The 27,092-nt window shown below is 41.5% G+C and overlaps 1 protein-coding gene across 1 annotated transcript; it reads right to left on the bottom strand.

The window, feature by feature from the left end:
• Nucleotides 1–4,998: 4,998 nt before the first annotated feature.
• Nucleotides 4,999–24,976, bottom strand: lsg1 (large 60S subunit nuclear export GTPase 1). The gene is made up of 14 exons (XM_080430165.1): nt 24,738–24,976; nt 23,319–23,445; nt 22,864–22,984; nt 22,193–22,279; nt 21,969–22,055; nt 21,122–21,182; nt 19,967–20,143; nt 17,703–18,023; nt 17,449–17,550; nt 9,414–9,556; nt 8,965–9,089; nt 8,511–8,590; nt 7,295–7,471; nt 4,999–6,895 (listed from the first exon to the last, which is right to left on the bottom strand). The coding sequence occupies exons 1-14, from the start codon at nt 24,834–24,836 to the stop codon at nt 6,722–6,724; spliced, it is 1,881 nt and encodes a 626-aa protein (XP_080286291.1). The 5' UTR covers nt 24,837–24,976; the 3' UTR covers nt 4,999–6,721.
• Nucleotides 24,977–27,092: the final 2,116 nt, after the last annotated feature.

Below are 27,092 nucleotides of genomic sequence, written 5' to 3'. Positions count from 1 at the left end.
AGAATGCTGAAGAGTGCAAACTGACTGTGGAAAGTAGATTGACTAAGTAATCAAATGACAGGTGTGTGGAATTTGACAGGTGTGGGGAATTTGCCAAATCAAGCTTACGCTGGGGTCGCCATGGCAATCAAATGGATTGGCACATTTGGGCCGCGACCAGAGCCTTTTCTAGCGGGTTAAGGACAACCGCCAATCCGACCGACTCGATGCCAGGCAATGCACTCCCACACGTTGTCTGTGTGTGGCGAATTTGCAGACGGTCGGTCGAACGGTTCTTGAGATACGTGGTCGGATTATAGACGTACATACGGTACAGTACATACAGAGATTCCCTGCATTTATCATAAGACTAGAACAGTGCCCGTTGGGCACCAGCCTACTCGGGAATGATGCAAATAGGGAATGCATGCCCAAGCCTGTTATAAATGCAATAAAGGTTGGTGGCGACGCGTGTGTCGAATTAGAAGTCGGTCGGCCGAATGGTTCTCGAGGTACGTGGATTACAGACGTACGGACGTACATACATACGTACAGAGATTCGGTGCATTTATTGTAAGATAAGATAGTTGATGCTGAGCTAAACATGTGTGCTTATGATGCATAGGCACAATCATTCACTTTCACATAACTAAGCAAGTAACTAACTTATATGGGTGCATTTTCAGGTATCTGGATGAAGTCTGATGTGGTCGATTCTGCATCCTTAATGTTTATACCGCACACGTTGCATTTGGCCATTCTCTTTTTTGTTGTCTAAAGTTATCGCCATGGTATTAATTGTTGAAGCTTAAAATCGGTGAGGCCACTTGACAAAAGAGAGAAGATGATTAACTAGGTCTTGTCTTTTCTTTTTCTTTATAACTTGGGAAGGATACAAGAAGATCCAAGCAGGCACAGCACATGGCTGACAGCAGCCACGGCATGGTTCTTACAACGAACTCAAACTGAGTGTTGTAGAGCAGTAATGCTGAAGCGTAGAGAGCACCAGCCAATGAGCACAGCATTCCAGAGAACACATATGCCTTTGACAGCGTATGACCTTTGTGCTTTAAAAAAGAAATACAAAAGTAAATATTATGGTCTTCAAAAGATTATTGTAAGATAAGATTTCAAAGTATGAAAAGTCACTTTAATAGGCTATAGAGCAAAGTAGATCAGACATGACAATGACTTACTACTCTGGAGAGTGTGGGGAACTTGGCGGTACAGGCTATGACAAAAGCAATCAGGCCAAGGATATAACCCAGGATCGCAGTGTGGTCCTGTGAAAGGAGAGAGAATTAAGAATCAGATATAAAATATAATATGGATACAGTCTATCAACGTTGTGGAGGAAATACCAAAAGTTGTGTCCACTTTAAAGTTACCATCCAGGACTTATGTTAATGAATACATTTTTATTTTAACCAAAGTATGGTCGAGTGTGTTAATACAATATAACTAGTACATCTGCAGGGGTTGGATGTGGTCTCCCTACTCTTCCACTGAGAGGTTTAGACCCTGATGGCAGGAAGGACACCTTGACAATGTCAAAGTTATTGGAAACAGACAGCCCACTGAATGGAGTGGATACTAAATGCACCATCTTCATTGTAGTTTGTAGTTTTGAATGTTCATGCGGCCGCCATTAGGGCAAGCCTATGGTTGTAAATAACCCCTCTCGATTAAGAGGACATGAAACTTACCAATTGTAGTTTTAAAGCTGCACTGAAGGGTTTTCACACTTTCTGTACATTAGTGGCGCCAAGTGGCAGCAAGAGGTAACTGTTTTTTATATTAGCGCCATTATGATCCCAACCACGAGTCCTGAAGCTCACTGCAGCATTTTAATCAGGGGAGATGAGCTGATCTTCTAATTTTACAATACCTTACATGGATTATTAGACTGAGCTGTTTTTATAGTGATATGGATCTCCCTTGGGTCTGAAATAAAGGATTGAACTTGCATAGTGCAGCTTTAAGCTTATCATTGAGGCAAGCTAAGATAGTGAAGTGCAATTCATGACATGAATTGAAAACTTTTTAACAACAATGCCAAAGTCTATATACAGTAGTATGCCAAAATGGTAGATGGATAACAGCAGAACCATAACCCGTCTGTCATAAACACAGAACTATTCAAATTGCATGTCAGATAAAACGCAAATCCATCACCCAATGCAAACGCATTACAACTTTGCCTTTAGGGGAAGCTGAGCACCATAGAGCAGGGGTGGGCAACTTTGAAGATGGAGAGGGCCACTATATTTCCACACTCACTCCAGAGGGCTACATTGCATATACTGTCGGGCAGACACCTCTTATCTCCGTATTTTTACTTTTTTCGTAAATGAATGCCATATTTCATCATTCTATGTCACACAAAAGTAGCAAAAATAGCAGATCTACAAGCTCAAAATGCGTCGCACGCATTTTGAGCTTGTAGATCTGCTATTTTTTAATTGGAAATCCTGAAAAGTAACATTTTTATTTAATTTCAAATGCATTTAGTTATATTTATGATAACCTTATGAACTTAAGTACAAATGCATTGGACATAAAAAAAGACAATAGAATTGTAATACTAGTCATTAAGCTACTAATATAGACTGATAATCGGGTCATGTTTGCATGTTTGGAATTGGAACAGCTGAAACCAATAATATATCAGTATTCCGATATTAACCTGCGGGCTGCATTAAGTGAAGGTGGGGGCCGCCAGTTGCCCATGTATGCCATAGAGTTTGCATGCACTTACTTGAGGCAGAACATGGAGCAGTGTCCTCCCAGTGAGGGGTCCTTCAGCTGGCCTGGGGCTGACCGTGGAGGTCAGGTAACCTCCTGCCACAACCATAAGCACAGACACTGCCAGGAGGTATTGCCGCCTTCGCCTCCTCATCATTCTCTGTCTCCTCACTGAGACACAACATGAATGCAGAAGGCTGAGGTGAAAGTAGGGCTGGGCAATTAACCGAAAATAAATCTAAACCCATACTGTATTTAGAACCAATAACAGACTGATTAACCAAATAATCAAGAAGCAAGTTTTGTTTTTGTTTTACGACTTTTGTTTCATAAAGCCTATATCAACTAATATAGGCCCCCTTTGGGGGCTTGAGCACCTGGTCACCTGCCCCTTTGCCCCTGCTCTGATGCCCTCCCAACACCTGTGGCCCTTACCAAGAAGAACATTTGACAAATTATAATAATTTTGCACTAATAATGAGTAAATTGAGATGGCTGCTATCTGTCAGTTGTCATCTGATGAAGTGATGTTCCCCCCTCCCCATTAGCTTTGAGTTTGCAGCTGCAACATATTAGTACTAAATCATCCCTAGTAGCCTACTAGCAGTGTTAATTGAACTGAAGGTGCAGGTGATCTCAAATGTCAATCAATGCAGGCTCCCTGTGCCTCTTTGTTTGGCTTTTTGGAGAGGTGGGAACTAAACTTACTAAGTGTGAATGACAGTGTTTAATGACATTACCTGATTCTGAGTTCCAGCAGAATAAAATTGGACATAGGACAGAAATGAAATTCATCACATCCACAGTGGCCGCAAAAGCGCCCATTACAATCTGCAAACAGGAGGATAATATGTATTGGAGGACATTAATACAAAAAAAAACATCTTAACTGGGTGTTGAGGTGGGTTAACATCAGCTTACCACTATAGTCAGCTGATTGGACAGAAAAGCCCCCACCATGCTGCTCAAGTTCCCCAGGAAAGCATACAGGGAGCAAGAAGCCACATCTCCAGGATGTTCTCCCCGAGCTTTGCACCTGTGCCAAACGAGGCTTCAACAGATAGATACATCTTTATGAACTACAATAACATTGGTGGTGGTAAAAGTATCAATAGGCCTACTGGAGTCCGGTATTCAATATTTACTTAAAAGTATTGGCATCAAAATGTATTTTAATTACCAAAAGGAAAAGTACTCATTATGCAGAATGTCCCGTTTCACAATCTATCATGTCTAAAATTCATAAAAATATTTTGCAAATAGCAGATCAACAAGCTTACAATGCATTGTGAGCTTGAAGATCGGCTATTTTCAAATGGCTGAAATGTACGGTTGAAGTGGTTAATCACTAATGTCTGTTTTGTAATAATCAAAATCTACAAAGCAACTCAAGTTTTCTAATAATTGTATGGAGTAAAAAGTTCCATATTTGCCTCCGAGATGTAGTGGAGTAGTAAAAGTACTGACAATTGTAAATACTCCAGTAAAGTAAAAATACCTCAACAAGTACAGTAGCAGCAGGCCTACTTGATTAAATGTACTTAGTTACTTTTCACCGCTGCCTACAATTTTAGATTGAATACTAAAACTACTTACAGGGACCAGGCTAGCAGTACCAGCGTCATGGACAGAGCACTGAGACCCAACGTGACGCACAGCCTGTCAGAGTCTGGAGCCTCAGCAGCAACACATGTTTTTATTGCATCCAAGTGCAAAGCAAATACATCACGACTAGTTCTGATGTGCGTTGTCATGATGTAGGACGTAAGTTGTTCCCCCATAGCGAACAACTGGGCTCATTTCGTGGTCTGCGTCTGTTGTTGTTCGCCGCGTGTCATCACTTTGACGTTCAGATCAAGTGCGAGGTTCATTCGCGCAGCCGTGCACACGTGCGTCCTATCAGCTGTGTGTCACGAACCAATGGCATCTCTATGGCATATATATATATATATATATATATATATATAAAATCACTTTTCATTGATTGAATACTTGAATACTTGAATACCAACAGTTTGCAAAAAAAGCACAGAAAGTACAACTCTACAGAAAAGGATGCTAAAAGGATTAAACCCAAGAAAGCACTATATATATATATATGGCTTGTTTCCAACTACGTTCACTATTACAGGACCACAATGGAAACGAGCCCTTAGGGGCTTTTGTGTTATCCTTTTAGCATTTGTATAATCGTACCACTGTAGGCTACGATTTGCAAACAGATAATAAAGTATTCAATAAATTATGTAAGTAGTATATTAAAAGAAACTCAAATAGGTACACAAAAGCTTTTATTTGTCATTCAAATGTGTTGACATCAATAACTGCATATGAATTAATCCAATATCCCCAGTACAGAATATGAGATGTTAAACCAGGTTTTAATCAAGCAGGCTCATACAGGACTACTACACAAATATCAATTCCATGACATTTGACATCATCTGAATGTTCCAGTCCACATCAGAGCCTGGGTCAGTGGGATTTGTTTGTAGAGTAGCCCAGTGGTTCTCAACCTTTTCAGGCTGTGACCCCCCAAAATAATCATATTTAAACTGGGGACCCCCCACCCTGATAAGCACATGGAATTGTATTAGTTGAGGCATTACATTTAGTTTTATTTATTGTGAAAATAGCAGATTTACAAGTTCACAATGCCTCGCGTTGCGAAGTGTTGTGAGCTTGTAGATCAGCTATTTAAAAAAAATCCTCTCTGGAGTGGCCTACAGAGTAGCTGATGGAATGTTCTGCATGGTCATGACCTTCAAATGAACAGTGTGCATAAACCAGGGGTTCTTAAAGTTGGGTTCCAGGCAGGGACCCCCAGGGATTCTTAAGTGTGTTCCAGGGGGTCCCCAGCCTAATGACTAGGGATGGGTATTGGCAACAATCTCACGATACGATACGTATCACGATACTTGGGTCACGATACGATTATATTGCGATACGCATCACGATACTTGGGTCGTATCACGATATTGCGATATATTGCGATATATTGCGATATATTGCAATATATTGCGATATATTGCGATATATTGCGATATATACATATATCACAACTACATATTGTTTATATATACACTACATATTGAGTAGCTGCAGATCTGTGATAGGTTCTTTGAATGTTTTTCATAAAGCCTGTATCTGAAAAAGTAAAAAAAAAAAAAAAAAAAAATTTCTTTTTTTTTAAATCGCGATACAGTATACAGTATCGCGATACAGTATCGCGAAATAAAATATCGCGATATATCGTGATATCGATAATATTGCCCATCCCTACTAATGACTGATAGTTACAAGTTACAAGTACAATTATGAGGTACTATTACTTTACTTGAGCATTTCCATTTTTCAATACTTTATAAAGGCTACTTCGACTACACTACACTACACCTCAGAGACAAATACTGTACTTTTCACTCCACGACTACAATTATTTGAAAACTTAAGTAACTATTTTTTTACCAGCTTTACAGATTTAGATTATAAAACATACGTTAAGATCCATTTTATACATCGGCTATTTTAGCCGATCTACAAGCTCACATGTGTTGTGAGCTTGTAGATCTGCTACTTTCAAAATAAAAAAAAATCAATTATATTTTTAAGGTAATACTTTTGTGTTATTTAAGTAAAAAAAACAAAAAAAACACTTGCATTCAAATGGATCCTTACAGGTCTGTAACTCCGAGCGCCCATTTGCACAGTCTCAGAGTTAAGGGGGTCTGTGGCCTAACGCATATTAAAGAGGGGGTTGTTGAAATAAAAAAGGTTTGAGAACCACTGCAATAAACAATGAGATACTTATTCAACATCAAGACTGCTCAACAATTCCCTCACTAGTATAAGCGTATAAGTGACCCACATCGCCATCTACAGGTCAGAATTAATTCCTTTGGAATTGCATATGAACATTACTTTTAAGAGTTATTCCACTCCACATGAAATGATTGCTGGTTTGCAAATCCTTAGATCATCATCTTTGTTGTTAACATCAGGCATCCAGGTGCTTGGTGAGCCTGCGTACTTTCTCCTTCTTGTTCTTGTTGCCATGTTTCTTCCAGGGTTTGCCCACAGCCGTGACAGCTGTGCCTGGGCCTACGGGCCCACTGCCAGGCTTGTAGCCCATATGAGACTGGACCCCCTTGGTGAGCGCCCGAACATTGTCCTAAAACAGAGATCACAATGATTGTACTATACTTTTGCTACATAAATGAAACCACTTCTGCCTAAATGACTACATATAACACCTGCACCATCACTGAATAATGACTTTTTGACTTGAATAATCACATCACACACAGCTGGCAGGCAACTTCTTCAACGAATCATTGTTTACATGCAGTAGTAGCATTATATTTTCTACTATTAAGAACTATGGGGACAAAACAGTGTTAGCATGTATTCATGCTTATTTCACAATATTTAGGATTCATTCTCAAATCTATATTGTGTAAGAATTATTCTGCTATGCTGTATGTATTGGTAGATTTTGATGACAGCTGATGTCTGCTCTCTTTTTTCAGCCTTGTGAAAGACATTGGTAAAAAATATAGGTATATCATACCTGATGGAAAAAGTTCTTGTCAACCGCATTTTCTATTCTCTTGATCTTGGATGGTTTGTTGGTTGTCTTGGAGGTTGGGTCACTTTCAGCCTCTTCTACTGTCTGGAACTTACTATGCTGGGGCTGGAAGTCTGCAGGGTCAATGTGGGGAGGTGGGTGGCAGTACAGAAGCTTTCCCTGAAAGAGATGGACAGAGTAATAATGCATGTCGACAAAGTGATGATGGATTACCTCAATTTGGGGGAAACGGTCTATCAATGCAAGGATTGTATTTGCAGACTAAAAACCACTAAGGATTATGTTTCACCGTGGTTTTCCACAATAGCATTCTGCTCCACTTTAGGTTCTATAGACTCAGTTAATATACTCAGTATATAATAGAGTTAATAGTGTAGAGAATATTATGCAACAACATATGATGTGGTGTATTAAACGAAGGTCAACTTAACAGACTTAAAGGGGCAGTTCACCCCCCAAATAACTTTTTTTCTATTGATTACTCACCCCATGGAGCCTTGAATTCATGGATATTTATTTGTTTTTGTCGCATTCCTTCCTTTATTATTTGATTATAATAATTTTAGCCCCATTGATTCCGGTAGGAGACACAAATGCATTTGTGTCTCCTACCGGAATCAATGGGGACACATTTATTATAATCAAATTATTGGCTTAGGAATGTGACAAAAACAAAAAAATATCTATGAATTCAAGGCTCCAGATGGTCAGTAATCAATAGAAAAAAAGTTATTTTGGGGGTGAACTACCCCTTTAAGTCAAACAGTAGTTGCATGAAATTCCTAAGTGTTTATTTGACCCTCAGCCGAGTGCCAGATGGGTGGAGATTCAATCACATATAAAGATTACATAGTAAAATGACTTTCAAACACCTTCCTGCGATTGTGTAATTTTTCTGGCAGTCACTGTATTATCCTTTGTGGTCCACTCCCACCCACTGGCACCTAAATAGTCTAAAACAAACCCAAAAACGAAATCCTTTTTTCTTTCTTAAGTTTTCCTAGGCAATTATTGCTTTTATGCTTTATTGTAGTTAGGAGAGTATAGAAAGACAGGAAGCTGAGGGTAGACATGGGAAGAGACGGGCAATACAAGGCGCCGGCTCGAATCAATCCGACTGGAGACCTTGCAACCATATAGGCGGCATAACCATTCACCCCATAAAAGAAATACATTTTGACCCCTTTGTGGAACTTACATTGACATAATCCTTCAGGATGTATCGGGCTGATCTGGGCTGGTCTGGCTGACCATGTGCTGTCATATAACCCCTCATATCTAAATTGAAGTAAAATGCAAGTTAGTATTACAGTTGATTTCTACCGGCTTCCTGATGTTTCTGTTGAAAAAGTAAATGAGATACTCTCTCGCCTGACTGAAAAAGTACCGCCAAGGTAACTTTGAGCAAGGCACCTGTTAAGCTTCTCAGTTATTAACAGTAGAAGATTGTGGTTGTGCTCCATCCATGTGTCATGTGTTTTATAAATACTACTACTACAACTACTTTTAAGTGTGTAGCAGAGTGCCACAAAAACATAGCAGCTGTGTTGAAATACATTTCATTAGATACGTTTGGCTGAATTAGACACATTTCATCAAAGCTTTTACACAGAACTAGGAGGCAAATGTTAATGTGGAGTTACTGGTCTTACATCCGTAGGCCATCAACAGCTCTTCGTAGGAGGGTGGTCTGTCAGGGTCTTCATCCTCTCTTGGTCGGATGATGTTAATGCCGTAGGTACCCTCCAACACATGCCGAGGGATCGTCTGACACACGTTACTATTCTGTTAAGGACTTAACCACAGCAAGCCTCCAAGTAATGCTTAAACCTGAATTATTCTACGAAATGGTTCCCAACTCCAGTCCTTGAGATCGCTGTTATTTCAGTTTTTTCAGTATCCTATCAGGTCTAAGGTCCCTCATTAGACTTAATAAAATGATAAGATACAAGAACGTCGTTTCCTAGGAGAGGTGATTGCAGTAACGTTATATTATAAAAAAATGACAGAGTGGAAGAAAAGTAAACTGCAGCATGTGAATGATTTGGATCCAATCAAGTGACATTGACGTAACAGTGTGTTGGTTCCAATGAAGGATATGAGGGCGCTTGCAGGTATGTAGTCTCTCATCTGGTCGATGGGCAGGATCCCACAGCAGATCATCTCTGCTTTGGTTGACACAAAGGAGGGCATGGTCAAACCTGGACAGTCACATAGGCACAGGCCTGGCTCCACATACAGAGTCTGCAACACACACACACACACACACACACACACACACACACACACACAGTAGAGGTTCAGATGCGGAAACTGGACCTCATTTATCAATGGAACGTACAAACAAACAGCTTGAATTCGAGCCCAGCAATCAGCTTACAACCACGTCCACGTGAGATTTATCAAGCAGGTGTACCCTGTCAATCACAGCGTAAGAATCGTCGGCTGTTGATAAATGTGGCGGAACCTCGCCCAACCTGTTTTTCAACATTAAGCGGAACACGGCCGAGAAGAGGAACTTCTGTGAAGTTACCCCACCAATCATCTCCGTGGATTCACACACAGCTATACAGCACACACTCCTATCATATGCGTGGAACGGCACATGCTATTTGCATACACAGGGCACAGACAGATACCTGCCGCAGAAACGTCCAATAAGAAAATATAACACAAATAAAACAAAACTTTGAAGTAAAATAAAACAAAGCCTACACGTCCTCAGACCAGACGTGAGATTTGAGCGTAAGCTCAAGTCAAAGTCACGATAGAATGATAAATGCAGACAATTGCGATGATCTCGGCGTACGCCCGTTTTCTGGTCTGCACAAGCTTGATAAATGAGGGCCTTTATGTCTGTGGTTTGTTTGCAGTGACCATAAAGAAGGGGCCCAATTTATATAATATATAAACCACCTAAAGGTTTCCTAATGGTTGTGTGACACCAAAATGTGAATCCTGACTCGCTGGTTGAAAACACTCCCTTTGGTGACTGTGCAAGCTAGAGACTTATGCCGATTGAGTTGACATGCTGTCATCTCATAGTCTTGTTGTTATTCTGTACATCCTGTTAATTGAACACCTGTATTGTGTGTGCTATTGGGTGGATACCAGGCTAAAATACGTATATTCGATGCCAAGAACTGATACGTCTATTTGCCTATTTCTTTCTTGAATGTGCATGTCAAAAATGTTGACAAAAATGTTGGGAGCATTTTGAAGGAGTAGCGAATATAGTAGCCTAATGGTCGCCTTAAAAACAACATGCAAAGAGAGACACTTATGTCTGTTCGATCCCATAGGGACGGGTTCATTGCAAATGGCTAGCTGGTCGTCAAACAACTGTTTCACAGGGACTATGCAGACACTGAATGGCCATAAGTAATGAATTTTAGGACAAGTTTGTACAACTTCAAGGACAAATTCTGCTCAGTATTATTACATTTAAGCTAAAATGCAACTGTTGCGTTTTAAAAACCGCAAAAACAAAATTGTATAAATATTATGTAAAATACTTTGTATTAGTGGGTACTCAAACATGAAAAAGTGGTATCAGTCAGAGCACCCTTAATTCAAATCAAATTTCCTTTTTGGGACCATGATACAAAGGATGGATACAAAGCTCTCCGCCGCCCACCGCTAGGAAGCTCTGACCACTACGCCATCCAGCTGCTACCTGCCTACAAACAGAGGCTAAAAAGGGAGCCGGTCATTGAGAAGGAAATCCGAATCTGGTCTGAGGACACAGACGCTATGCTACAATCCTGCTTCTACCAGACTGACTGGGGGATGTTTAAGAACGCCGCTTGGAATAACATCAACGAACTCTCAGACTCAGTCACTGGCTTTATCAGTAAGTGCATAGGTGACATAGTCCCAAAAAAGACAGTTCGGATCTATCCCAATCAGAAACCATGGATGGACAGCGGAGTACGTGCACATCTGCATGAACGGGATGCTGGTTTCAAATCTGGCGACGTGGAAACGCGCAACACGACGCGCGCGGCCCTAAACAGCGCCATCAGGAAGGCGAAAAAGGCCTACACAAAAAAGATGCAAGACAAACTCAGCAATGGCGACATCAGGAGCACATGGCAGGCGGTACACACCTTGACAGACTGCAAAACAAGAACCAGAAGCGAGGTGAACCCGCCTGCCTCCCTCCCCAACGAACTGAACACTTTCTACGGCCGGTTTGAGATCAGCCCCAACCGCGGCAGCCAAGCGGGGCCATCAGCAGCACCAGCAGAGGAGAACCCTCTAACCATCTCGGAGAGAGAAGTGCGTACAGCCTTCGCACGGGTCAACATCCACAAGGCAGCCGGACCTGATGGGATTCCAGGCCGGGTCCTTAAGGCATGTGCAGACCAGCTGGCGGGTGTCTTCGCTGACATCTTTATGTGACTCCATAGTGAGGCACATTCGATTTGCAAATGCAATAACACACTGCTTCCCAGGCGCAACCACTGCACACATTGTTGATAAACTCCCCAGTATCCTGGCGTCTCTCCCGTCCACGGTAAAGAAAATTATTGTCCACTCTGGAGCAAACGATCACTATTCCGAAGAAAGTAGGATCCAGTTCATTCACCTCCTTAATCTCCTCATTAGTTGTGGAAAATCCGTGTTTATATCCGGTCCACTCCCCACGCTGAACCGCGGAGATGTTTCTCTCAGCAGACTGATGGCCCTTCATTATTGGCTACAGTCCGCCTGCTGCACCTACAACGTTAGGTATATCCATAACTTTTTTTTTGTTCTGGGACCACCCCTCCTTCTATGCTATCGATGGTCTCCATCCGAGCCATCGTGGCTGTGAGATGCTGCGTAATAATCTACGTCGCTCCACCGCCGAGCAAACACTGCCCAAAATTAACAACCTACGCCGCTCCTATACTAATCAACCACTACTCAAAACACATGATCAGCCCCGCCCACCCCACTGACTGTTTACTCCATCTGACCACGCTTCTGTTGTTTACACTCCCGTTACGACTACTTCCGGTAACACTCAAAATACTTCCGGGTCCCAGCAAGTGACCTGTCTCGCCCATAATCACGCCAGCGCCCCCTTGTGGCCAGGTGGACTCCCGAATCCTACCACTTTTCATATTCCCACTAGAATCTCCTTTAGATATTATTCTCAACACTCAAATCGCACTACCATAGCCTCTAATTTAATCTTCATTCCAATCCAACCTACCAGGACTGACCCTGTTCCTACCTCATCTCTTGGTCAAATAAAAATTGCCTTGTTAAACATTAGATCACTTAACCTAAAATCAGGTACCTGCAATGATTTTATTATTTCTAATGATATTGATATTCTCATCCTCACTGAAACGTGGCTGAAAAGTGATGATTTTAGTCTTCTCAATGCAGCTTCCCCCCCCGCCTTTTCTTATCTGCACAAACCCAGGCTCTCGGGCCGTGCTGGTGGTGGTTTAGCCGCAATTTTTAATACCGATTACATTTGTTCCCCCGTCCTATTTGGTGAATTTTCATCTTTTGAGTACCTAGCATTCTCCATTAACAAACAACAGCCCATTTTGTTTATTTCAGTATATCGTCCTCCAAAACCTAATGTTTCTTTTATCGCAGAATTCTCTGAATTATTATCTATAGTCATGACAAAACATAGCAGGATAACACTTCTTGGTGACTTTAATGTCCATGTATGTTGTCCCAATAATCCGCTAGCCAAGGAGTTTCTAAATATCACTGAATCGTTTGACTTTGTGCTCCATCCCTCAGGGCCAACCCACGACAAAGGTCACATTCTTGACTTAGTCTTATCCTTTGGCGTGAATATATGTAATTTAGAAACTATTGAATTCTGCCTGTCCGATCACAAAAGTGTTCTTTTTAGTTTGGTGTCTGCTCCTCCTCCCAGGAAAATTCCCATCCCCATCTGCTCTCGCATCCTTAACCCCTTAACTGCCAGTAAATTTATCACTGTTTTCAATACCACTGCAATTGCCCCAGCTCCTTACCATTCCATCGATGATCAACTCACCCATTTCAATAAAACCTGCCAGGCAACCTTAGACCTTGTGGCCCCCTTCAAAACCAGGACCATATTGCCCAACAGAATCTCACCCTGGTTAACCGAACAAACAAGAGCCCTTAAAAGAGAGGTACGCAAAATTGAACGGAAATGGAAAACCTCCAAACTACATGTATTTTACGAGCTACTCAAAGATCTCATGAGAAACTATAATATTGCCGTTAGGGATGCAAGAGCCAAATATTTCTCCACCCTCATCTCTAACAATCACCTCAATGCCAGGACCCTGTTCAAAACCATTGAACGCGTTGTTGGTGCTCCCCAAAACCTTGACATGCCATCCTCTCCTGACCATTGTGAGCAATTTTTGACCTTTTTCACCGAAAAGATTCATTTAATCAGATCACAGATGACCAACATGCAACCCCCGGCGCTTATCTCCAACTCTCATGGTCCCACAAACGGCCTCTTCCCCTCTTTTGAATTAATATCCATAGAAACCCTCCTCTCAACCATCTCCCACATGAAGTCTTCATCCTGTAACCTAGACATCGTTCCTACCCGACTTTTGAAGGAGATTCTTCCTTCTGTTGGTCCCCACATTTTATCGCTAGTTAACACCTCCCTAGCCTCCGGCTCTGTTCCTGCCTTTTTTAAAACTGCTATAGTCACTCCTCTCCTAAAGAAACCAAATTTAGATCCCTCTTCCATGAGCAGCTATAGGCCCATTTCCAAACTCCCTTTTTTATCTAAGGTTCTGGAAAAAATAGTTTTTAACCAATTACTAACACACCTCAGTAGCAATAACACTTTCGAGAAATTTCAGTCAGGTTTTCGCCCCATGCATAGCACAGAAACAGCACTCCTGAAAGTATCCAACGACCTTCTGTTGTCTGCCGGCTCGGGTAGCTGTTCCATCCTCGTCCTACTAGATTTAACGGCTGCTTTCGACACCATCGACCATGCAGTCCTCATTAGCCGCCTGGAGACTGTTGTGGGCATCTCTGGTGTGGCCCTCCGATGGTTCAAGTCCTATTTAAGTGGCAGACACTTCTCAGTCGCCATTGGGGAAGTGTCATCATCCCTAGCCCCCTTACACTGTGGGGTCCCCCAGGGCTCAATTCTCGGCCCTATCCTGTTTTCCCTCTATATGCTCCCTTTAGGCGACATAATCCGTTCCTACAATATTCAATTTCATTGCTATGCTGACGATACACAGCTTTATCTACCAATAATCCCGGACAACAAAGACAGTCTTCCCACCCTACATAACTGCATTACCGACATAAGAAAATGGATGTCTAACAACTTCCTTCAGCTGAACGAGAACAAATCAGAGGTTCTGGTGTTCGGCTCCCCCCTCGCCAGAGCCCAGATTGAAAACAACCTCGGCCCATTAGTTCCAAACCTCAAAGCCACAGTTAGAAACCTGGGTGTCACCTTTGACCCAGACCTCAACTTCCAACAGCACGTTAAAAAGGTCGTTCAATCGTCATTCTATCACCTTAGAAATATAGCAAAAATTAAATCATTCCTGTCCATTGCCGACTTAGAAAAAGTTGTTCATGCCTTCATCTTCTCGCGGTTAGACTACTGTAATTCTCTCTACACCTGCCTCTCCAAAAAATCGATCCACAGCCTTCAGCTGGTTCAAAATGCTGCGGCCCGTCTCTTAACTGGTACAAAAAAATTTGATCATATCACACCCATTCTAGCATCCCTCCATTGGCTCCCAGTTGAATTTAGAATTAATTACAAAATTTTACTCACTACTCATAAAGCCAGGCTAGGTCTAGCCCCAGTCTATATCTTGGACCTACTCACCCCATATGTGCCTACACGTAGTCTGAGATCTTCTAACCAAGCACTCCTGGCCATTCCAAAGGGTCTGTTAAATGCAAAAGGTCGCATGGCCTTCGCTTTCAGAGCCCCTACCCTCTGGAATGCCCTGCCCCTAGAGATCAGGCTCACAGAGTCTGTCCCCCGGTTTAAATCCCTCCTTAAAACCCACTTCTATAGATTAGCTTTTAATGCCCAGCCCTAGTCAAGTTCATGTGCATCTCTGCTTTGTTTTCTGCATTGTTTTTAATCTTTACATTGTTTTTGTTTTGTGTACTTTTGCTTTTGCTGTTTTCTTTGTAAAGCACTTTGTAACCCAGTTTTGAGAGGTGCTATATAAATAAAGTTTTATTATTATTATTATTATTATTTAACCTCTCCCTCTCCCAGGCTGTGGTCCCTGCAGGGTTCAAAATGTCAACCATTGTGCCCATTCCCAAAAAGGCCAAAGTGACATGCCTGAACGACTGGAGACCTGTCGCTCTCACCCCGATCGTCAGCAAGTGCTTCGAGAAACTGGTGAGGGAATACATCAGCTCCACGCTACCTGCCTCGCTGGATCCGTGGCAGTATGCATACCGCAAAAACAGATCCACCGACGACGCTATTGCCATGGCTCTCCACACCGTCCTCTCGCACATGGACAACAAGCTGCTGAAGGACAAATATGTACGTATGCTGTTCGTGGACTACAGCTCAGCATTCAACACCATTGTCCCAGCAATACTTGACAAAAAGCTCAGAGACCTAGGGCTACACCCAAGCATGTGCGACTGGATACAGGACTTCTTGTCCAACCGACATCAGGTGGTGAGAATGGGCAGCATCACATCCGACCCCCTGACCCTCAACACCGGAGCACCCCAGGGATGCGTGCCGAGCCCTCTCCTCTACTCCCTGTACACGTATGACTGCACAGCCACACATGTCTCCAACACCATCATAAAGTACGCGGACGACACGACAGTGATAGGCCGAATCGTCAACAACGACGAGTCTGACTATAGAGAGGAGATCAACTCACTGGCACGCTGGTGCAGGGAGAACAACCTCTCTCTTAACGTCGACAAGACCAAAGAACTGATCGTGGACTTCAGGAGGCCGCGGAGAGACCATGCGCCCATCCTCATCGACGGTGCTGCAGTGGAAAGGGTCAGCGAGTTCAAGTTCCTCGGAGTACACATCGAGGAGGACCTCAAATGGGAGACGCACACCACACACGTGAGGAAAAAGGCTCAGCAGCGACTGTACTGGCTCCGCCGCCTGAAGAAGCTCGGAGTAGGACGTCGCATCCTCAGGCTGTATTACAACAGTTCGGTTGAAGGCATCCTAACAGGCTGTGTCACGGCCTGGTACGGGAACTGCACTGCCCGAGAAAAGATCAGCCTACAGCGAGTAGTGCGATCGGCAGAGCGGATAATGGGAATCGAGCTCCCAGCGCTCCAGGAACTGTACAAAAAGCGGTGCGTGGTCAAAGCCAAGCGCATCATCAAGGACAAGCACCACCCAAGTCACAGACTGTTCAAACCCCTACAACGACCGCGACCGGGCAAGGGGCTCTACCGCAGTATCAAGAGTTCCACCACCAGGTACTGGTGTAGTTTTAATCCGGCTGCTGTCAGGATGCTGAATGAGGCAGCTCAGCAGCCTGACAGCAGGCGGTGCAAAACCTTTCTGGCTCTTCCTGAACACACCTGTGGATTATACCAGGGACAATGACTTGGACTTAGCTCCCCCTCGGACACACCTGTGGACTACACCAGGTACAAATGACTTTTTTGCTGCACTACCTCATGGAGCTACTTGCGGATTATATTAGGGTCAGTCCACCCTAGGTGGACACGCACTGACCTTTTGCACCTTAATCCCATGTATAACGCACTGACTTTGTCTTTTTTATTGTGCTTTTTTTTTCTCTAAGCACCTTAACGTCCATATGTATATCATGCACAGTATAAGTATAACATGCACAGTATACATACATTGCTGCTATGCTCAGGCACCTTAGTTTTTTATTATCTCAGGTACTTTGTAAATATGTAGATAACTTGTCTGGCCTTCTGTTGCTCTCTTGTTTTGATCTCCTTCCCACTTGCCCCCCACCCCTCTTCTTCTCCCCCCCCCCCCTCTTCTTTCTATGGAAATTAACGTTGCGATGGGAACGATGTACAAAAACGAATTTCACCCACTTCTTTACCTTGTAAACCTGTGATGTGACAATAAAACTGATTCTGATTCTGATTCTGATGGCCCAATATCTAATGTAGAGGTTTGGAGAATGAACATGTACCTGAAAGTGCTTGGTATGTCCTGGAGTGGCCGACACAGAAACCTTCTTGTTCCTGAAAATGGTGTTAATGGAGGAACTCTTTCCCACATTGGGATACCCCACCTGTTGAATGTGCAGAGGATAATAACAGATCAATCCAAAACATCCAACAAACTGCCCTGAAATATAAAATGCATAACAGCTAGTGGTGTCATCTTGCATCTCCAGATTCATTTAATTCAATTAGTGTTAGTAAATGTGTGTTTTTCACCCACCAGACCCACTGTGAGCTGTCCCTCTTTAAATCTCGGTCCGTTGTGAGCAGCTTTAAACATCTCCAGCAACTCATCTTTGTGCAGCAGACGACTGGAGTTGTGGAATGGATAGACACTCTCCTCCTCATCTTCACCTTCTGAACAGGTATGATAGTCTTCTTCATCTACTGACACCTCAAGCTCACTCTCCTCCTCTTCCTCTGTACCCATCTCTTCCTCCTCGTCTTCATCTGCCCCCTGCTTTCTCTTGTTCTTATTGTCGGACTGCTGCTCATCTTCTGGGTCACTGTGTTCATTCTCTGGGTCATCCTGCTCCATGCCCTGTGGACAGGAGGAGAGTCAGTTAACTTTCACACAGGGCACAGACATTAGTCAATTTGAGACTAAGGTAGATCCATCTGTGTGCCAGAAACATTTCCTCTCACGTTGGATGTGAGGTTTCTAAAGCTGAATTCCAATTCGGTTCTTAAGTCTGACGTCACGTCCGGGTCCAAAAGGCACCAGCGCCGTCCACTCTTCATTGTAAACAAACATGTTGGAACCTGTAAATCTTTTTACAATAACCTCCTTTTTCAGAAATGAACCATTGAGGGTTAATAAGGGTCTTAATGCTAATATCATAGACAGTAAAAAGTAGACTAATATATATATGTATATTTGTATTTATTTATAATTATTATTAAAAGGTAGGGTAAGTGATTTTCTTTGGTTAACTCATTTCCTGCCAGAATTATTTCAGATTTTTAGCTGTAGACTGCCAGAGATTTTTCATTGAAAAAAAAAATTCTCAGGAGCCGAGATACAGATTTTTTAAGTTTTAAGTTAACAATGAAGTGGATAGGAGTTTAAATCTTTGATATATCATATCTCCTTGGTCTTTGGGTCTAAAAATAAGAAAAAAACGAAAAAAAAAACGAAAAGCCAGGCGAGAAATTAAATAGAACGCAGATATGCGTCTTTGGCAGCCAATGTGTTAACATAAGTGTTAAATAGCTCTATATTCTGATAGTACTCATTGCTATAGAGTGTTTGTTCAGTAAAAGGAGTCTCCTTGTCTCTCCAGCTCTTTATTAAACAGAAAATGCATTTTCGTTTCAGTTTCATTTCCAATTTTATCCAATCAGGATAGAGAACTCAATCAGGATACAGATTAAACAAGTGAAATTGGAAGTGATGACACTAAGAAATGAGCAGGCAAAATTGGAACTGGAACACTATAAAAATGAAGCTTAAAAATGGGTACTTTCTCCTGATTGGCTGAGATTTTGACACCTACCAGAAAATGTATTTTCTGTTTATTAAAGAGCTGGAGAGACGGGGAGACTCCTGTTACTGAACAAACACTCTATAGCAATGATTGCTATCAGAATATAGTGCTTTAACCTTTTAACAAAATACTTTTTGTTTTAACCAAAAAATATCACTTACCCTACCTTTAACATTTTTGGGCGGTGTAGCCGCCCCTATAAGTGGGGTTGGGACACCTCATTAGCTGTACTGTGATTGGCTAATTAGTACACTCCTAGCTGTACTGTGATTGGCTGACTCTATTGGCTGACTATTCAGCACTGTGATTGGCTAGCGAGACACATGATGACATTAATAACCTATAAATAGGACTATGCACTTCAAAAAAAACATTTGTTTTTTGAAGTGAGCTTCCATCACTGTGATGACCACTGTGATGACACCACACCGCCCACTTCACACTGGGTGTGATTTTTTATTTATATTTATTTATATATATATATTTATATATAGATATAAATAAAAAACGATTTCCTCTTCTTTTTGTCGTTGCCAGGAAAGCGGTAGAATGACACTTTAGTCGTTATTTTAGTCTCAGATCTGTTAAAACAGCGAGGGACACAGCACTGCGCATATTGGGAAAATACACACTGGGACCCGGAAGTTATTCTAGTGGGGCGCAACGTCACGTCTGAACAACCGAATACTCAAAATCTCGGCCACTCGCTCACTCCCACTCGGTCACTCAAGCTTGACACGGAAATAGTTTTGGCCCAATTGTTAATTTGCTCTCCGAGTGCGCATGGAGCGAGTGTACATGAGGTGTAGGCTCGACCCCTCTCCACATCTCCTCGCGGAAGACTTCCGCATCACGTGTACACGTTTTTTTCTCCCTTCTCCCGTGACGTATACATGGTCCTCCTCCACATGTGGCCACACAAACACTGCTTGAAACCCGAAACCATGCCGAAATACACAGAAACGCGGAAATTTCTGAACATAAACGAACATTTTACCTTTTCCTCTGCATCCAGTCTGTCAGCCTCAGCCAGAGCAGACCAGAACATGGCGATCACGCCTTCTCTCTGGAAGTATGTGGCCCAGGTACGCCTCTGCTTTCGGGTCAGTAGATCGGCCTTGTTTATCAGCATCATGTTCACCTTGTCCTTGGACACCTCTTTAACATACGCCTCCTAGCACATGAACAGGAATACGGTATAAGTCAGATACAGTGGATTCACATTTCTCTTGATATTTCCCCTGGTAGGTGGTCTTGTAGTTGACAGCATTGGGAGGTATACAGAGAATACCAGCCTTTTGATGCACAGTAGTTTAGTTTAAGAAAGAAAACTGTAGGTTACACAAACCCCCCAAAGGGGTTTCTATATCACCCCCCAAAAGACAAAGTAAAATAAATAAATCTTAGGTGACAAACAAGTGACATCAAAACCCAGTCAAAAACTAACGTTAACATAAATACCAGTAAGAGCTTAAGCTTAAAGGACAAGTCCGGACTAAATAACATATAGGCTCATTTTCTTCTTATATTGATCCCAAATGACTAGCCATGGGGTCTATTTGCAGAATTGCCCCTGTCGTCTAGTTTCCCCTCAAGTTCCACTCCCCTGCAGCCCTCATAGCTCTTTGTTGCGTTCTAAAGTGATTTTTTTTCATGAATCTGTTATTAGTTGTCATTACACAAACAACCATGCCTTGGTCCCACACGAGCCGCCACAGTCTCATAAATCCTGTTTTGGGGTGAGCGTTCGGCACAACTGCCAGTCAAAGTGACTGTACTGGCCAATCACAGCGCGTCTTTTCCGGGACTTGGCAAAACACATAACAGCATAACATCTGTTTAGCCGACTACGGTGGCTTGTGTGGGACAACCAAGGCATGGATGTGTGTGTAATGACAACTAATAACAGATTCATGAAGGGGATCCGCTCTATGCTATGAGGGCTGCTGGGGACTGCTGGGGAAACTAGACGACAGGGGCAATTCTGCAAATAGAACCCATGGCCAGTAATTTGGGATCAATACATGTCGGAAAATGAGCCTACATGTTATTTAGTCCGGACTTGTCCTTTAATGTGGCCATTAAATGATATGGGTGATCAGGTTCACAGTATAAACCCCAGCCACTAAACTTAAAGAATGAATTGACTTACCAGGTCAGGGCACCGGAAGAGCAAGGGATTTCTGGCATCAACGATCTGAACCACAATATCACTGTCGAAAAATATTTTATGTATCAAATGGAAGAATTGTCACAACACAACAAACAAACAAAATTGAAGTCTAAAAGTTCTTTAATCCCCCCTAGAGGCCTAATGCGCCTTACATGCAACCGAACCATAGAACTTGAAAAGGTCTCTACCAGGCCGGGTTGCCTGCCTACCCAGAGCCCGCAAATTTTGGAAGGCGAAATGGCAGAAAATGTTGTCTGCCACACATGGCCAGGGCCTATATGGGGAGTTGCATCATGATTGAAGGAATCCAGGGGTTAATATTTAGATTTGACGAACTACGGTTCAAGAGTTATAGGCCAAAACGTGAAGCGGGCTAATATAGCGCCACCATGGGGCCGATTTGAAAACTTTGGGGAAGAGGAGAGGTTCTTCCTTGGCCTACTTGGAGTGTGTGTGCAAAGTTTCATGCCGATTGGTCCAATGGTGCCAAAGAGACTCGCATAGACGGACACACACGGATGGACAAGAGCGGAAACATAGTCTTCGGCCACCCAGCCTGGCAGAGACAAAAACTGTACGTTTTGGCCTAATAGTGACGCTAGAACAGGGGTGCTCAACCTTGGGTCCACAGACCCTTTGGTTGGCAGCAACGCCAGTCCACACGAAAATGAGTTTTATTTATTTGATATATTCACCACTGCAGTCCGATCTCAAGCTGCTATCTCTCACTACTGTTTCGGGTATCTGCCCTACTTAACAAAACAAAAGACATCAACAGCCTATTGAAACCCATTGTGTGTGACTGAAACTAAATAACTGATTGTACCTCCTCTCGATCACTCTCCACAGCTGCCTCCAGAAGTCCAAGTTCCTCTCAAATGGAGTGAGAATTAACTTCTGCTCCTCTTCCAACCTTTATGAAAGACAGTAATGAATGAGAATTAATTTGATTACTAAGTAACTCTTAAGACCTTGTTACTATAACATAAATGACAATTGTAAATTGTTAATGGAATTGAAAAAGCAATGAACAATGACAGTACTACATACTCTGCAAGTGCACGTCTCCACTCCAGGAAGCTGTCTCTCTCTGCTAGCTGAAGAGCTTCAGCACTGGTGCCTTCATCCCAGTGGGGTCTGGAATAACATCACAACACAAAGAACTCAGAATGAGTATCCCATAAGATAATGGTCACAGAAACTGGTCGAACGTCCTTGAGCAAGGCACTGATCCACTATCTGTTCTCTGAGTTGCTTGGCATAAGAGGTTCATTCATGAATGCTAAAACCACTTAAGCCATATTTTATACTTTGTCATACAACGGTGTCACACGGAATATAGTGACAATAGCTAATCTACAATCTCACATCGGCTAGATTAGAAGAAAAGAAACACCTTGGGATTTTCAACCGTAGTGAATGGAAAATACCTATGTCTATGTTGTTGTTCTATTTCTTTTTATTGTTATCTTTTTGTGGATCTTTTGTGGGTTAATAAGGTTTTAAATAAGAGATATTTGAGGGGGGGTTCCTGATGTCTGTCTGGATGTATTTTGCTCTGTAAGAATAAAAAATATATCCAAGCTCAGAACACAACGTATCCTGATGCATTGTGAGCTTGTACATCTGCTATTTTTGAACAATTTTCTTTTTATTGTTGAAGTGGTTAAAAAAGGTACAGTGGTGTTTAAAAAAATACATTCTAAAACTGTAAAACATACCGTCGTGGGATTTTGAGGAACTTTTTATTTTCTTCATGAAGCTGCTTCAGTGTTGCTTTCTCCTCTGCTGTCAACAAGCCGATCCGAGCTTCAGCTGGCACAAACTTAATGTTGAGCTTTTCTAAGAGTGAACAATACACCAGACAGAGAAACCATTAGTTATTTACAAGAATTTGCCATTTGCTTCAGACTTCCAGACCATTTTCACACCCAGCATTCTCCATCTGTTTAATTGTGATTAATAGACCTATATAAAAAGGTAAAGCTGCATTAGTGGGTAACCGGGTGGGTATACTGTGACCCTCACCCTTCCATCAGTTTCTCAATGCTAACACAGTTGATTAAAGTTAAGTTAATTATATCCCATGCACAATCTAACGAGAAAGAAAAACGAGGGATGGCATCATAATAGTCTATAGATAATATGTTTGAGTCTATAGTCTCAAATTAGTTACCAGCAACAAACTCTGTCCCAGCTAATTCTGCGGTGGCTAGGAAGTCATCCATGGAACTCTGCTCTGTCACCGACTGGAGGTTCAGCCGACCCCAGTCATAGCCATCATTAAGTTCACTGGTGTGGAGCTGGAAAGACAGAGACAAACTAATGTTACAGTGGACAGACAACAGCAGCATAGAGGATACTGCAGAAATGACTGGAATTATATTACATTGATGTTATATTAGAAACACATAGCATTCCAGTGGGGCTGGGTTATAAATAAATATTATATTTGTATTGTGACTTTGACTAGATAGATATTGTCTGGACTATTGGATATTGTAATATTGTGATATGGCATAATCTTCCTGGTTTAAAGGCTGCATTACTATTAAGTGTTGTAATTTTCTTAATTACCTGACTGTTCTAGCCGTTATGTTATTTGCATTTACCCCTCAGCAATACTGATGATTATTATCAAAATTCTTAATGTATAAGTTGTGAAAGCACCAATAGTCAAACCCACAAAATATAGATATTTTGTGGGGGCGAAAAAGTCAGACTCCATAAAATACATCTATGATCCAAGGCTAGTTTTGCCCATAATGTCCACTCCAGAAATATATTCCAGCAGTTGTTTGAACTGACATGTAATAGTGGTCATATCATGTGTATAAGTTATTATGATGTTCCTTGAATTTGTGCACTGATAAATTCAAATGTAGCTCTGGTCCATAGCGTTGGACCAGAGCTAATTCAAATGTATTCTACTTTGACTCGTCAGGCGGCGACCAATGAATGAGAAGAAGGCTTCAGTCTTTGGACAAATGGACTTGCTCCATCCTACAGTTTAATAGAACTTTACATCCATGGACGACCACACTTCCAGGATGCTGGTCACCTCAGTCACAAAATATAATTTAAAACAACAGTTGGGGCAGACTGAGCATTCACACATCGTGCCCCCTGTCTCTGGAATGCTCTCCCTCCAGCTGTTAGAGATGCTGACTCTTTGCACATTTTTAAATCTAGGCTTTTTTGCTTATCTGTAAATTTTTCAGCGGTGCACTACCGTACGTACCGCATGGTAATTGTTTGATCATACGGGCATGCACATTTGACTGTGTTTCTTTGGTACGGTGTTTTTGTCGTATGACTTGTTGTGAAGTGCACAGAGAGCCCTTGGGGTGGTGTTGCACTATAAATAAAAAAATAAACTGAACTGAAACTTTGGCTAACGCTGTTGGTTATTACAGTAGTAATAATAATATCTCAAATGTATATAGCGCTTTTATAAGTAGGCTACCGCAACCCAAAGACGCTTTACATGGGGAGAAAACAAAATAACTTTATTAGGAAAATAAATACAAAGAAAAGGCTAAGACTAAGGAATGAAATCAATAAAAACAGGTAGCTAATGTCATAATAACGTTACCCAAGTATCGCCTCTCTTGTTTCCTCGGCCAGCGTGCAGTCTCTCCTTTATCAGCGCTCTACCGAGTACGGGACCGCCAGTTACCTTCTTCTTACCCATGCTAGCTTTGATGACAAACACGAAACAATCAAATAGATGTCGAACGGAACCGTTATGAATGTTATATTAAGAAGTTAAAGGGCCTAAAGTTATGTTTATGATGCTTTCTGCGCTGCTGGGCCCATGTGGAGAAACTGTTGTCGTCAGGAGCGGAAGTAGAATGGAGTGTACCACTTGAGACGAGAATACAGTAAATAGTAGCTAAATAACTATTAATAAGGCCATTTAATAGCATTATTAATAACACGGCAATGTCATAGATGAATTCAAACATTTACAACTTATGTCTGCTTCAATTTTTAACATGTCATAGCAATCTATAAAAAAATACATTAATGGTATGTGCCAATCGTATGTCCTGTCCAGCACTCAAAAATGCCTCGAAAACCTCAACTCCAAGAACGGTTCCGTATTCCCCCATAATAATAATAATAATAATAATAATAATAATAATGATGGATGAAAATAACACTAGTAATAACAATAATAATTAAAATAATAATTATCAGCACAATAATTAGTTAATATTAATTAAATTTATTTTTTGTATTTACTAAGTAAAATTACACTACACGAAATTACAGTTTAGTTTTAACTTAAGCATAGAGAACGATCTACAAGCGCACAATGAGTCGCATCGTGACCTTATTTTTTAACTCTATGATCGTGACACATTGTGAGCTTGTAGATCTACTATTTTCAAAAGAGTATGAAATGGGACATTCTGCATAATGAGCACTTTCTACTTTTGGTACTTTAAGTACATTTTGATACCAATACTTTTGTACTTTTACTCAAGTAAATTTTGAATTCCGGACAATTACTTGTAACAGAGTATTTCTACATTGCAGTAGGGCCTATTGATACTTTTACTTAAGTAAAAATATATATATATACTTTTTCCACCACTGATTGACAGGAGCAAATATACACATATTCACATTCATATCAAGCCAGCCCAGTAGATGGCAGCATAGAACCATTTTTCGAACGAGGACAACAAACTGACAACATTGCAGTCTACACCAGTGTTGCCGGGTCTGCTTATTATAAGCGACTTTGTTTTTCTGTAAAGCTGCTAGTAAATTATTAGTTAGTTGCGGGTTTTTGACTTGTTTGTAAAATGTAATTGCTTATTTTGGGCTTGTTTCCTAACGTTGTTTAAACCAGTGGTTCTCAAACATTTTCATGTCAAGAACCCCCTAATTAATATGTATTTGTCAGATCTGTGTTGTTAAAATGTTGCCCAGAAAAACATTCAAAATGTTTTGCTTTTTCCCCCAAGATTTGTTTGAAAATAGCAGATCTACAAGCTCACAACGCGTCGTATGGTAGGTTTATATATGGTAGGTTTAAGTGCTCATTTGGCATAGCCTGGCATAGTCGCTTCTTTTGGGCTTGTTTTCATAGACCTTGTTGCTTATTTCTCTCGCAAAATCGGGCAACACTGGTCCAACCCACATCAGATCACAGTTAAAGAACAGTCAAACACATTTCTCCCTTTTTTAAATAAAAGCAAATCTAATAAAACATACATTGTCCATTTTGATGATGATGTGGCTTTAAGGAACACAGCTTTTCCAGTCATTTCTGAAATGATTATTGAATAGAAAAGACACATCATTAGGCTATTAGCCTAATTAATATGTTCATGAGACAACCATATGTGGTGTGTAAGCACTCTAGTCTGCAACCATTTGGGTGATTGATTGATTGATTAATTGATTGTTTGTTTGTTTGATTGATTGATTGATTGGTTGATTGATTGATTGATTGATTGATTGATTGATTGATTGATTGATTGATTGATTGGTGTACTTTATTTTGTAAGACATGAGAACATCAGTACATGGAAGTACAAATTCACAATACAAGGTCTACTAAACTGGGAGACTCATTAAGCACTGAGCTTGTTTAAGATGAGATCCCCATGCACACAAATCATGATGACATATAAGAGACAGACAGATATACACACTACTATACAGAATGTCATACAATCAGCTTACAGGTTACTGGTATGTACAAGAGAAGACAAATAAATAGGGGGGGGGTAGGGGGGTAGGTTGATTGATTGATTCGAACGGATAGTTACATCTATATAAGTAATAATTCTGACATATCATGTGTTTAATCATCCAGAATCATGTCATCGTCCAACTTCAGGCAAGTCTACTACATCTACAGCACACTGACTGAACAGTGTTGCCAGATTATACGAGAGAAATAAGCAATCAGGTCTATGAAAACAAGCCC

Source organism: Gymnoscopelus braueri, assembly GCF_963280865.1.
Source record: "Gymnoscopelus braueri genome assembly, chromosome: 6".
Taxonomy (NCBI): Eukaryota; Metazoa; Chordata; class Actinopteri; order Myctophiformes; family Myctophidae; genus Gymnoscopelus; species Gymnoscopelus braueri.
Note: the sequence above shows the minus strand (reverse complement) of the source record. Positions and strands in the feature narration are given on the sequence as shown.